The 13,859-nt window shown below is 43.8% G+C and overlaps 1 protein-coding gene across 1 annotated transcript; it reads right to left on the reverse strand.

Moving 5' to 3' along the window:
• Positions 1-11,115: 11,115 nt before the first annotated feature.
• Positions 11,116-12,231, reverse strand: LOC149290513 (uncharacterized). Its single transcript, XM_089489384.1, has 2 exons — positions 12,095-12,231; positions 11,116-11,966 (listed from the first exon to the last, which is right to left on the reverse strand). Exons 1-2 carry the CDS (start codon positions 12,129-12,131, stop codon positions 11,485-11,487), a joined length of 519 nt encoding a protein of 172 aa, XP_089345510.1. The 5' UTR covers positions 12,132-12,231; the 3' UTR covers positions 11,116-11,484.
• Positions 12,232-13,859: the final 1,628 nt, after the last annotated feature.

A 13,859-nucleotide genomic window follows, 5' to 3' on the forward strand; every position in this document is an offset into this window, starting at 1 on the left:
TTGGAAGCAGCGGATGGTAAATGCGAGTAATAGGTTTGTCTTTAAAGCTCAGTGCTATGGAATCCTGGGATTTCACCTTTGGACACTTAGCCTTCTCTGCCAGAGAGTTCTAGTGCCACAACGAACTACAAATCCCAGGATTCCACAGGATGGAAACAGGAGAGTTAAAGCGGTTTCGAACTGGATTATTTCTGCAGTGCAGATAGAGCCAGAGTCGGTTGTAAAAGGGCAGAAGCACCCATGTCTAGTTTTTACCTTCCTAATAATGGCTCTCCTTTAAAAGAAATAAGCAGTTTGCTTTTCTGTCTAATCCTTATTTTTGTTGCTCTTGTTTATTTCTATGTTTGTTTGGTTATAATATGAGATGGTTTGGTCTGCCTCATTCCTTCTTCCCTGAAAATCTCTTAATAAGGAAACTGGGGAGACTTTTAAAACCTCCCAAAGGAGCCACTTTTGACCTTTTTTGGGTGACAAGCCTCCTCTTAGAAGCCAAAGCCCAATGTTTGTGAAGAATAATAAAAAGGCTTGTATTAAAACTATCCCCCCATTTCTGTATAAGAAAACCCTCTCAGGAAAGAGACACAAAAGACACACAAAGGGACACACTTCCTTCCTTTTGGCCCAAGGAGCTTGTCCTCCTTCTCTCTCTGGAGCCTCAGGAGAGAAAGAGAGAGAACTCTGTTCAACTGAGGCCTCAGAGAAGGTTCTGGAACATTATTCCCAACAGTCACAAGCAGCACAAAATGGCCTCTGGAACACAAAATGACTGCTTGAAGATAAAATGGCCCCCGGAACACAAACTGGATGCCTCTGCCTCAGAATGACTGGGGGGTGGCATTGATGATCTGGCGGCAGCTCCATCCTCCCCCCCCCCAGGCCTGATAACATCTCTGCGTGAGAGCCACCATTAGAAGCATTGAAATCCCTTTGGGGAGTCCCACTCTCCCACCTTCAGAGAGAGTGGCCCATGCCTAGAAGGACTGCTGGGCCTCCTTCCTCCCCTCCTTAATGGCAGTGTGGCCAAAGAAAAGCAGCAGCAGTAGACCCAAGCCAGGCACAGCCGGACCTCAGGGCAGCAGTGAAGCCTAGTGACCAGGCCTTGTCCCTCTGCTGTCCCTCCACTCACCTCACTCCTTCCTCCCTCTCTGTCTCTTTCTCTCTCTTACACTCTCCTCCTTCCTCCCTCCCTCTCTGTCTCTTTCTCCCTCTGACACTCTGCTCCTCTTTCCTCACTCACTCTTCCGCGCGCAAAGCTAAATAGAGAAGCAGAAGCTCCTCCTCTTCTTGAGGCTGGCCAATGGGGGCAGAGGACCTGGAAGACCCCGCCCCCTGCACCAGACTCAAATTTTGTTTTCCGGAGCCATTTTGTGTTCCGGCAGCCATTTTGTGTTCTGGCAGCCATTTTGCATTATGGTAGCCATTTTGCGTTATGGTAGCCATTTTGTGTGCTGCTTGTGACTGTGGGGAATGTTCCAGAACCTTCTCTGAGGCCTCAGTTGAACTGACCATTGGCTTCTCTTTCTCTCCCTGAGGCTTTAGAGTGAGAAGGAGGCCCAGCTCCTTGGGCCAAAAGGAAGGAAGTGTGTCTCTTTGTGTGTCTTTTGTGTGTCTTTTCAGATTTCAATCCTATATATTCATATTATCAGACATAACTCCAGAGAGTGTTAGCCTTTTGGATGCCAGAAGGTTCCTCTCTTTCTTCAGAGCAAGAAGCAACACCTCAGCTGCCTTCTAGAAGATAAAGCAAAAAGGCTTCCAAAAGGACTGAAGCCTTGGACAAGTCACACTCTCTCAGCCTCAGAGGATGGCCATGGGAAACCCACTCTGAAGGAATCTGCCAGGAAAACCCCTTCAGAGACTCCCATCAGGTCACCATAAGACCTGGAAACAAGGCACACACACACCAGTCACAATATTGGGAAATAGGTGCAAGTCTTGCCCTGGGCAAGTCACACTCTCTCAGCCTCAGAGCACAGTAGTGATAGGAACTGCTCAGCCAAGGGTTTCCCCAGCCTTTCACACTGCAGCAGCCATGGAGCACTTGAGGGTGGAATGGTCAACAATGCTCCAGCCACCGGCCACTGCCTTCTTGGCTAAGGCAATGGTTGGGCAGAGGCTCAAGTCCATGGCGGCTCCCTTGATCCCAGCCATTAAGCCCCGAAGCTGATGGGAAGGTTAGGATTCATTTCTTCCCTGGAGAAGTCACACTCTCTCAGCCTCAGAGGAGGGCAGGGACAGACCTCCTCCCCAGACTAAATCTTGAAATTTAAGAATCAATCCAAGGACAGGATGGGCAGGAGACATCTGACCCTTTTCTGGAGGGACTATTTTGGATCTAGGATCCATTTTAAGGCCAACAGGCTAAACGTAAACACTGATCTCAGTCAGAGTCCTTGGTGAGGAGATAAGTTTGATCCTGCTATAAATCTGTGGATATAAGGATTCAATAGTACCAGCGGATCCACATATGCACACGTTCAGAACAAGACTGCACCTGTCTATTCACAAGCAAGTCTCACTGAGGTCAGGACAAGCATGTTGTTGTTGTTGTTGCTGTTATTGCAGTGTGCCTTGGCAGGAATTCTTCAGAGTGGTTTTGCCATCATATCCATCCACTGACGGCTGAGAGAGTGTGGCTTATTGCCCCAGTTCATCCAGTGGGTTTATACAGCCAAGCCTGTACTCGAACCCTGGGCTCCAGAGTCACCCAGGACATGATTTGGTTTCCTGGAAATACAGTGTTCAGAGGAAGCCTTTTGTTGCTGGACTAAGACTCTGGAGACCAGAGTTCAGATCTCGTTTCCTTAGCTTCAGAGGGTGGCAAAGGCAAAAAACCAAGGAGTCTTTAACAACGTGATTTCCAGAACTATATCTCTCAATCCTCCCTCCTTCTAAGGATCTCTTTTCACTGCCCTCCCTGCCAGGATCTCCCCCCAACTCTAGGATTCTGTGTATTCCTGCATGGCAGAAGGGGGCTGGACTGGATGGCCCTTAGAGGTCTGGGATTCTGTGTATTCCTGCATAGAAGTAGGCTGGACTGGATGGCCCTTTGTAGTCTAGGATTTTGGGTATTCCTGCATAGCACAAGGGGGATGGACTGGATGGCCCTTGGAGGTCTGGGATTCTGTGTATTCCTGCATGGCAGAAGGAGGCTGGACTGGATGGCCCTTGGAGGTCTGGGATTCTGTGTATTCCTGCATGGAAGAAGGAGGCTGGACTGGATGGCCCTTGGAGGTCTGGGATTCTGTGTATTCCTGCATGGCAGAAGGAGGCTGGACTGGATGGCCCTTCTAGGTCTGGGATTCTGTGTATTCCTGCATGGAAGAAGGAGGCTGGACTGGATGGCCCTTGGAGGTCTGGGATTCTGTGTATTCCTGCATGGCAGAAGGAGGCTGGACTGGATGGCCCTTGGGGGTCTGGGATTCTGTGTATTCCTGCATAGCAGAAGGATGCTGGACTGCATGGCTCTTCGTGGTCTAGGATTTTGGGTATTCCTGCATAGCACAAGGGGATGGACTGGATGGCCCTTGGGGTCTAGGATTCTGTGTATTCCTGCATGGCAGAAGGAGGCTGGACTGGATGGCCCTTGGGGGTCTAGGAGTCTGTGTATTCCTGCATGGCAGAAGGAGGCTGGACTGGATGACCCTTGGGGGTCTAGGATTCTGTGTATTCCTGCATGGCAGAAGGGGGCTGGACTGGATGGCCCTTGGGGGATCATTTCCAATTCTAGGGCTCTCAGATTTTCTTCTCTTCCCATTTTATAGAGGACAAATGACTTTGCTTCAAACTCAGTTGGCACTAATTAAAGCAGTGTGTCCTAACCCCATTTGGGACTTTCGGCCCTTGCCTTCCCCACTTCAGCCTCTCTAGACCAAAAGAATTCTGCAGAACTTAAAAGCCTCCATCTTATTCTAGGCTCAGAAGTGGTTAAGAAGGGAGGTCCTTTGCAGTCCAGGCCTCTGGCCACCCTCTTTGGGGTCCCTTCTGACTTTACAGCCCTTTCATCTTGCATTAGGGATTCCCTAAAGGCCTCCACCTGCCAAGTGCCAAGTGCTGAGGCAGAGGCAGCCATTTTGTGTTATGGCGGCCATTTTCTGCTGTTTCGCAGTGTTGCCAACAAGCCTCGGAGATAATTCCCGGAAATGCTTGTCCAAAACCCGCTGAATCCCCTCACATCACACTGAATTTTCAGTCACAATTCCCAGAAAATTCCCATAATGTTAAAATGGCGGATGTTTTGCAAATAAACGTAAATATAATTGAATAAAAATAATTGTAACTTATTTCAACTCTCAAAATCACCATTGAACCAAACAAAGAATCTTTCAGTCCTTTTAAGATATTTATTTTGACATGAAGGGGGTTCAGGAAGCTTTGTGCCAAATAGAAATGTGTTCGGATGCAACCGCACTGCAGAAATAAATCCAGTTTGACACCCTTTTAATTGCCATGGCTCAGTGCTAGGGAATCCTGGGAATTCTAGTTTTCTGAGACATTTAACCTTCTCTCTCAGCAAACTCTGGTGTGACAACAAACTACAATTCCCAGGATTTCATAGCACTGGGCCATGGCAGTAAAAACAGTATGAAACTGGATTGTCTCTGGAGTCTGGAGTGAAGATGCAGCCTGAGTTGGGTCCAAGACACACAGAAGAAATAAACCAGTTTAAGACTGCTTTAACTGCCCTGGCTCAGTGCTAGAGAACCCTGGGAATTGTAGTTTTGTGAGAAAGAGCTCTGGTGCCACAATGAACTACAATTCCCATGCATCTGAGGAAATACGCTTAAGTCTAGGAAAGCTCATGCTGCCAACTTTTCTTTCAGTGAGTCTCAAAGGTGCTACAAGATCTCTCTATCATCATCACCATTATTATTATTATCATTATTATCATTATCAAATCCAAATGCAGCTTAAGAACTGGACTTAAATTGGCAACACTGAATCCTGTAGACTCATTCTCTGGGGCTGTGATATGGAAGTGTGCAGGCAATTCCCTTGTTCAACCAGGGAATCCTGGGAATTGTAGTTTGTTGTGAAATGTATGTATATATGTGTGTGTCTGTGTTTGACTGTGTATATATATATATGTGTGTGTGTGTATGTTTGTGTGTGTGTGTGTGTATATTGCGTGTGTGTGTGTGTACCTTGAAGTCTGAAGAATAGCAAAGACAATCTGACAAGAAAGAGGGCAAGGCAGGCAGGCAATTGGGAAGCCAGCCACAGGCACAGCAAGCCATGCCTTCCTCACTCCTCACAGCAACATGCTGCAACCCACTGTAGCCTCAGAGCCACAGCGCAAGCAACCCAGGCAGCAACAGCAGCATATGCCTGCCTTTCTTCCCGCCTCCACCCTGGAATCATTCTCAAAAGCCCCAGAATCCCCCATATTTCCCAGAATATTCAGTTAAAGAGAAGAAAGACAGGTTGCTTACCTGTAACAGTATTTTTTGATTGGTCATCTGCTAATACATACAAATGGTTTTTACTGCACCTGTGTGGGACCCACCCACCCACACACCTGTCCTTCTTCATGGTCTCTGCAAATCATACAAATGGGTTAGACTGACAAGCTCAGGTCAGTGGAGGAGAGAGTGTCATGATGCCAGATATAATGTTCAAATAAAGTTGTATTTATTGAAACAACCATAATAAAGTTTTGAACCCAAAACACGTATTGAATATTCTTAAAAGTAGTGCACTTTAAACGATCAGGCAGTATTGGTTTAACATAAAGTGCCTATAAATTAAGAAAAACTTCGGCATTACAAAATAACAGCCATATAACTTAAATTAAAATAATTTAAAACTTATTTCCAAATGTTTGCTTTAATCATGGCTGGTGTGGGTTCAAATTTGAGACATCCACCTTTATCAGTAACACCCTCTTTGGTTGTCATCAAAGCTGCTATGGTTTCTGTCTTTAACCTATTCCGATGAACAGTTTTTATGTTATTGAGTACACTGAATACACGCTCAACTGAGGCATTTGAAAAAGGCAGTACCATAAGCAGTCGAATAACTTTTTTTTAGTTCATCAAACAAAGGAGTCCCAACGCTATTCTTGATAGAAAATACTTTCTGCCAGTATTTTTCGGGAGGCAGAGAGGGGTCCAATCCCAGAGTATGAAATTCTAATATTCCATGTTCCCGCCACTCTTGCTCTGCCTTGGATTTGTTTATATCCTCGTTAAAGCAGCTGAATCTGTCAAAAAATTTTTGAAGTGATCTAACTTGAAGGGATTGTGCTGTCTCTGGATCTATAATCTGTACTACTGAAAAAATGTCATCTTCAAAAACAAATCTCTTCTTTATTTGGCTGACAGCTTCAATGTAGAAATTTTGGCAATTTTGCATCAAAAATTCAATTTGTTGTTTTGGAATCTCTCTGTCATTTTTGAGCTCTGTTAAAGACGCATGAGCTTGAAGTCCCAAGTAAATCTCTTCTTTGGCGACAAAATTATTTGGATCCTTGTGGTCAAGGTCAAATATGTCTTTGCTCCTGACAAGACTTGGTTTTAAGTAGTTATTACACAATGTCTTCAAGAGTCGTTTGACTTCAGGCTTTACTTTGTGTAACATAGGGCTCTCAGATTGGAACGTGGTATTAAAGTCAGTAAATAATCCAAGAACATATGACATAAATTCCAGATAGACCTCTGTGAACTTATTGCTCATGGTGTTCAGCATTTCTTCAGTGGTTTTTGATGGGTCATCAAAAACTGTTTGTCTTAAATAAGCCTTCAGGGGTGTGTACTGTTCCAGTACTCTATCTACACATGCTTTTACAGAAAGCCACCTTGTTGTTGAAGGATTTAAGATTTTGTGAATTTCAACCTTGAAAAATTCTTGAAATTCCACTAAAATCTGTTGCCTACGGTAACTTCGGCTAAAGTGCGCCCCTAAATTTCGTAGGAGATCTTCCACACTTCTAGGTAGCTTCAAACAAGCTTTTGAAGCTACCAAATGAATAAGGTGACACGAACACTTTATGAAGACAACATCTGGAAGTTCTTTTTTCAAGAGTGAGACAACAGAGTGATGTTCACCAAACATTACGTTTGTTGTGTCTGAGGAAAATCCTACAAGATTTCGTAATGGTACATCGTTATCCTTGAGGATATCTTTTAAACAGTTTATCAAGTCATCAGCAGTCGACGATTTTAAATCTTTCAAAGCAAAGAATTTTGTTTTGGTTGTATTTACTTGATCATCATAATATATTACAACAAACACACACTGCTTAGTGGAAGAAATATCGGTTGTTTCATCCATCACTATACTAAAATAACCACATGGTTTGCTCAGGAGGAAGTTTAACTCCTTCTTAAATTCTGCACCAAGACATTTTTTTATCACAGCAGTGGCTTTTGTGCGGTGTTGGGTAAGGTTTTGAGCTATGTTTGAGTCAACCAACATCCTTGGAAGGAGTTCAATCAGAACATCCATTTTTTGCAAAGGTAAATTCTGCTCGGATAAATAACTAACTAGCTGTAACTCTGCCCTTTTTTGTAGGTAATTTGTTTTTGGTAAGGTAATCATTTCTTTCACATTGAGGTTTCCTTTAATTTCTCTGAGCTTAATAGCATGTTTATCAGTTGAATTATGTTTCTGGATATCACTTCTATGAGCTGTGATGTGTACGTCACACAATCTACAATAAGCTAGTTCATGCTCTCCAGATTTCTTCGTAGATTTCTCTAGCCATCCTTTGAATTCTGGCACACTGAGCCACTTTGATGAAAACTTTTTAAAATACATTTTTTTTTGTGGCTCAGAACATGAGGTATCCATTGGTTCTGTGACAGAATCCTTTTCCTCTTCAGGAACTTGTGGAGGCCTAACAGTAACACTTCTGCTATCACTTGACTCCACATTGGACAATTTTTCTTGCTTTTTGGCTGTAACTCCTGATGGACCAGGTTGTTCTTCCAGCTGTGGGGAAAAAAACGATCAAGGAGGTACCTACAGTACATAGCCTATAAGCCAAATCATATAAAATTACATAAGAAGTGAATTATTATGCAGTCTAGTATAACTCCACAAGGAAAACAACAACTAATTTTTTTCTATATTCATTCAATTATAAAAAGTTTAAATTTTGGTAGGCTATATTAATATATATTAATATAACAACAACTTGCAACAGGACTGTCAAGAAAGAATGTTGATCTATGAGATATAAGATCCATTTAAATTAACCCAAATAGTGTAAACTGCACAGATTATCCTGGCATTTTATTAGTTTGGGTTATAGTTTGCTATTATTCAATAAAATTATTACTGTATTAAATAATTTAGCAATTTAAGTATGCTTGTTTGTTTACTTATTTGTTCAAAGTCTAAAGAAACTGATGATATTATTTCAGAATCTTACCTCAGGTTTAGATTTTTTTATGACAAAACGGTCCATTCTTCCATTTGGAAACAAGCAAAAAACAGACAAACAAAAAACAGCTAGGTTAGGCTAACTACTAGTGATAAGACAAGTCTTAGATAACCACAAATGTACACACACAGGCCAGTTGCCATAACCACCATGGCCAAGAAGCAACAATAATTCAAGCTAGCTTTACCAGAAAGTATTATTATATTATTTATAATTTTATATAATGCTGTAGATTTGCACAGCGCTGTATGTACAAATAATAAATAAAGAGTCAACCTGCCTATGGCTTACAATCTAAAAAATAATAGGATAATACAGTACATATAAAATACATAGCAATACAGGAAATGGTTCAATAAAACAGGCAAAAAAAGAAGAAGAACATAGCAGTGAGAATCACACAATGCTTGGGAATGCATCTCTGAACAGGATGGTCTTCAACTCCATTTTGAAGCTGGTTAAAGAAGTGATAAGGGCCCTTGCTTGCAAATTATTGAGCAAATCTCTGCAGTGTGGAGGGTGTGGACTGGCAATTCCCTTGTTCAACCAGGGAATCCTGGGAATTGTAGTTTGTTGTGACATGAGACACTGCTTTTACCGGCAGCCAGGGCTCCATGCATGAAATTCTGGGCTTGGTGGTTTGTTGTGCCCAGAATCCCATCATCGCAGGGAGCCTTGCAGTTAGAAGCAGTGCCAAACTGGATTATTTCTGCAGTATGGATGGCAATGGAAAAGAGAACGAAAAAGAAAGCCACAAAACAAACTTCTTGGAAGACAGAGCAGGGATGCCAACTTACCAGGTGCTCTGCCCATGCTCAGAGGCATATTTAATCACTAACACACACACACAGTCTCAGGGACATCACATTCACATCACACAACTAACTAGTAGGGCAGCCCATGGAAGGGAGGGAAGATGGAGATAAACACATCCCTGATTATTCTACCCAGGTGCTCTGCCCATGCTCAGAAGCACCTTTCCACCTCTTTTTCTCCTCCATTCTTCTACTTTTTCCCTACTAGATTTTCCTCCCATCGACCCAAATGGTCCTCCTCACAGTACAACAACAACCCTGAGAGGTAGGCTTGGGGCACTCTGCCCAAGCTCAGGAATTCAGAAATTCAAATGTCACTCTCAGGCACACACAGTAGTCCCAACATCAACCCATGATACCATTATCAACTATTGCCTTTGTGATTGTGTGCCTTAAAACTTATGGCTTACTTGGAAATTCAAGGCAATTGGGATTAAGCCAGCCAAATCCCTCACTCCTCCTGGGCAGCAACACTTTGTGCCTGGGTTGGTTGCTTGCCCAATGCCTGCCTCTCTCTCTCTCCAGCAGCCGCTTTGCCTGGAGCGGAGCCTGAATGCCTGAGGGGGGGGGGCAATCAATCACTGTCCTCCTCTCTCTCTGATTGGCTGAAAAAACTGTTAGTGTGATTCCAGAGTTGGTTGGTTTGCTCTTTGCTCCGTTCTGAACAAGTTCTGGCTCTCAAAGGGAGTCGTTGGAGAGAGAGAGAGACTAGTGTTTTTTTTCTTCAGCCCTCTTTCTGATTGGCTGAAACTGTTACAATCCAAAGGGTTGGTTGCATGCTGCAGGCAGCTTTCAGGCTGGAGCTGAAAGTCGCCGAAAATGCACTGAAATAGAGGAGGGCACGGAAATCACACCAAAAGCTCTGAAAAGTCACCGTTTTCGTGTGAAAGTCGCGAAATTGGCAACACTGGGAGCCCCCTTCCCCAGGGAAAACCACTTCCCCCCAGAAAGCTGTTGTTTCCAATGCTATTGAAGCCTATGCTATCTGATGCTTTTTATTTGTCACAAGTCTTTTGACTGGGAGCCTCCCCTCTTCCCAGACATGAAGAGGGTGCCCCCATTGGAAGACCAAAGAGGGGGGCTTGCAAATCCCTTATCTCCCCCCAAATGAGGAGGAAGTGAGGGAGGGTCTCTCCTCTGCCCCACTTTCCAGGAGGGAGGGGCTCCTCAAAGCCCTTTTTACATCTTAAGGACCCTGCCCCCTCCCCCCATGGCCATGCCCCTCCTCAAGTGCCCCTGCCCCTTTTTTCTCATACATTTCTCTCCCCCACTTCCATCACTTCCTCCCTCAGAACAGACTGTGAGGGCAGCAATGGCTTCAGGGCCTGAGACTGAGCATGTGTACATGCCCCAAAGGCCTCTCCTGAGCATTTGCAGGGGTCGCCAGGGCCTTGCTGCTGAGGCTTATTCTGTTGGGAGCCTTTGCGGAAAGGGAAGGAGTGCACCCTTCCTTCCTTCCTTCCTTCCTTCCTTCCTTCCTTCCTTCCTCTCTTTCTTCCTTCCTTCCTTTGAGGAGACTTGGAGGATGCCAGAATGGGTCCCAAGGAGGAGCTGGACTCAGGAGGGAAAGGGAAGGAAGGAAGGCTCTGCTTTGTACATATAGCTCTCTCTGTCTGTTTGGTATGTGTTTGTGTGTGTTTGCCTCTTTTCTTCTTATGGCTGGGAATGGAGCTGAGGACTGATGAGAGAATAAAGTGTATTTTGTGCAAATTCAGAACTTCTGTGCATCAAAGAGTCCAACACATTGAAACAACAAATAAATTTATTGAGAACACATTATCAGAAATTCAGTGTTTAAACCAAAACTGTCCTCCTCAAGACAAAGAATACATTGAAACTCCAACACCTAAAACCCCACCCTCTTCCAATCCTAGCCCCCACCTCCACAGTCGCACAGTCTATGCCCCAAAGGGAACAAGACCCCCTTTGCCATTCCCAGAAACTAGACCCCTTTCTGTTAATACCTGCCCCCACCTTTCTTCAGACAACATCCCACACTTTCCAAAAGCTATCATTCCCATAACTATTCTAGCCAGTTGTAAAAAAAATCCCAGCACCTCCATCTAGCTGACCTATACCATGACCCATAATCCCCAGCCAAGTTTATAACCTGAAGCAATTATCTATACTAATAGCAATTAAACTTAACAAACTATAACTTTAAAACAGAAAGAGACATATAGACAGACAAACATAACACACAAAATCAGAAGGGCCTTTTCTTTTCACCATTGGATTGAAAATATAATTTTTGTATTTCTTATTGACAAAAACAATGTTAGTTTACTGCTGAGATTTGAGTGGCTTCTCTCCTGTGTGGACTCTCTGATGTGTCACTAGGCTTAACTTCCAAGAAAAACATTTCCCACAATGCTGGCATTTGTATGGCTTCTCTCCTGTGTGGACTCTCTGATGTGTCACTAGGTGTGACTTCTCAGAAAAACATTTCCCACAATGCTGGCATTTGTATGGCTTCGCTCCTGTGTGGACTCTCTGATGTGTCACTAGGTGTGACTTCTCAGAAAAACATTTCTCACAATGCTGGCATTTGTATGGCTTCTCTCCTGTGTGGATTCTCTGATGTATCACTAGGTTTGACTTTGACGAAAAACATTTCTCACAATGCTGGCATTTGTATGGCTTCTCTCCTGTGTGGACTCTCTGATGTGTCACTAGGTGTGACTTTGACGAAAAACATTTCTCACAATGCTGGCATTTGTATGGCTTCTCTCCTGTGTGGACTCTCTCATGACTCACAAGTTCTTCTGTAAAGAAGGACAATCACAGTCAAGAATGAATATCAGAATTAAGAGAGGAGGGTGTTACCCCAATTTTTAGCCCTTGTTGAACCCTCCCTATTTGATATTAAATTAATAAAGTTGCTGAGAGTGACCTGAGCATGACACTATTGCAGATGTCCCGAAATCCATGGAACAATTGTATCCCTACTGACAGGAGCAAAGAAGAGATTGTAGTGGGACTGCCTTAAGGGAATCAGTCGAAGCAGATAGTCAAAGGGCTGTTGAAAATATATTCCATTAAACATGATTTAAAATATTTTGATTGACAAGTGGCATCATTTCCTGTGATACTGCCATAGAGTACTGAGTCAGAGCCCAAAGCATGATGCAATCTAACTGCAGAGGTCACTTCATGCTGTTTGGCACCAGCAGATGACTCACAACCAATACAGTATACAGCTCACATGCGGATTGCTGTGTATTGGATTGGAGTTGTGTGTACAAGAGATGGTGAAGTTGATGGAAGTCAGAGAGCTTGCAAATATTTGTATTATTTTGCAACTCAGGATAGAGAACCTCCAAGGACTTGGGTGAAATCAACTGTGTCTGTGAGTTACTTTTAAGTGTGGACAGTAGTCAGTGCATTGCCAAAACCTATATCTGGATATGTGTTTCCATACTCTGCTATGTTATTGTTGAGCTGCATCTGGAAGTGTTGTTTCCAGATCGCGCTGTACATTGGCTTATGAACAGGACTGGAATTCAGAGCCAAGAAGGACCTGAGAGCCAGTGTGCTAATCCCTTTTGTCTGAGGTATTTGCATCAAGCATCCATTGCATTTAATTTGGATTCAGACAATTTTTTCCCCACCCAGGAAACATACTAAAGCAATTTAAACCATTTTGAACCCTCAATCTCTGTCCGTAAGCAACAATTTCAGTATAAATGTCCGCCCCGATATTTACTGTTCTTTGGCGTCAGTCCCGTTGCAGAGAGAAACTCTGTTGGTTTACATGGCTAAGCTCCTCAATATACTCAACAAACCCACTTTCCGTTCCCTTGCAGGACCCTCAGCAATTGGAATCAAGAACATTCTAGGAAATGTATTACCATTAATATAGCTTTACATTGTTCACCAATCCCACCTTTGTTACTTACCTCTTGTGTGTATGTACGAATGCTTGTGTGTGTGTGTGTGTGTGTGCGCACGCGCGTGTGCAAGCGTGTATTTTGCTTTTTCCCTAAATAAAACATAAAAACCCAATTGAAATGCCTCTGGAGTTATGTGAGATTGCATGCCTGGTATAGTTGGGCTGACCTCCGAGGTCACTGTTGCCTGAAGAAAATTATGTCTCTTCTTTGGGCTAAGTACCAAATACCTCCCCCCCCCCCCAAAGCATAGCACTTGCAAGTGTCCTCCCCAGACTCCAGCATTTTGGGTAACAAAGGGCCTCTGGAACCAAAAATGCAGCTAGGCAAGCTCAGGTTGGAAAATAAAAGTGCTTTTTCTCTAATTGTGTCCTCCTTTCCTTCTTTCCTAAATATTACTCATAATTGCTAAATAAAACCACTTAATATGTCTGAAAACAAGGACCTGATCCGGTTCTCATTAGTTCACTGAAACCAGTTCTGAAAATCTGTCAGAACTGCCTCCCAATCCCCAAGGCCCCTCTCCTGGCCCTTCCCAGGGGTCCCTTCCTCTCCGCACAGAGCTAGGCGATCCTGGCTTTGCTCCTGCCTTCCCCTCCTGGCTCCCAGAGGCCTGATCCCCTTCCCTTTCTCCCTCCGCTCTCCAACCTTCTTTCTTGCCCATCAGCATCTCATTTTCAGCATCTCTTCTCTGCCTTTCATTTTTCACTTACTGTCTCTCTCTTTATCACAGAGATACCCACAGAGTGTGATGCATAAAAGGGGCAC

The sequence above is a fragment of the Sceloporus occidentalis genome, unplaced genomic scaffold, assembly GCF_023333645.1.
Source record: "Sceloporus occidentalis isolate IW3139 unplaced genomic scaffold, rSceOcc1.0.p SCAF_39, whole genome shotgun sequence".
In the NCBI taxonomy this organism is placed as follows: Eukaryota; Metazoa; Chordata; class Lepidosauria; order Squamata; family Phrynosomatidae; genus Sceloporus; species Sceloporus occidentalis.

Coding starts and splice junctions, on each gene's coding strand:
- LOC149290513 (XM_089489384.1), bottom strand. CDS start 12,131: ATGGATTTCGGGACATCTGCAATAGTGTCATGCTCAG. Junction 11,967..12,094: donor TGCAATAGTGTCATGCTCAG/GTCACTCTCAGC, acceptor CCTTCTTTACAG/AAGAACTTGTGAGTCATGAG.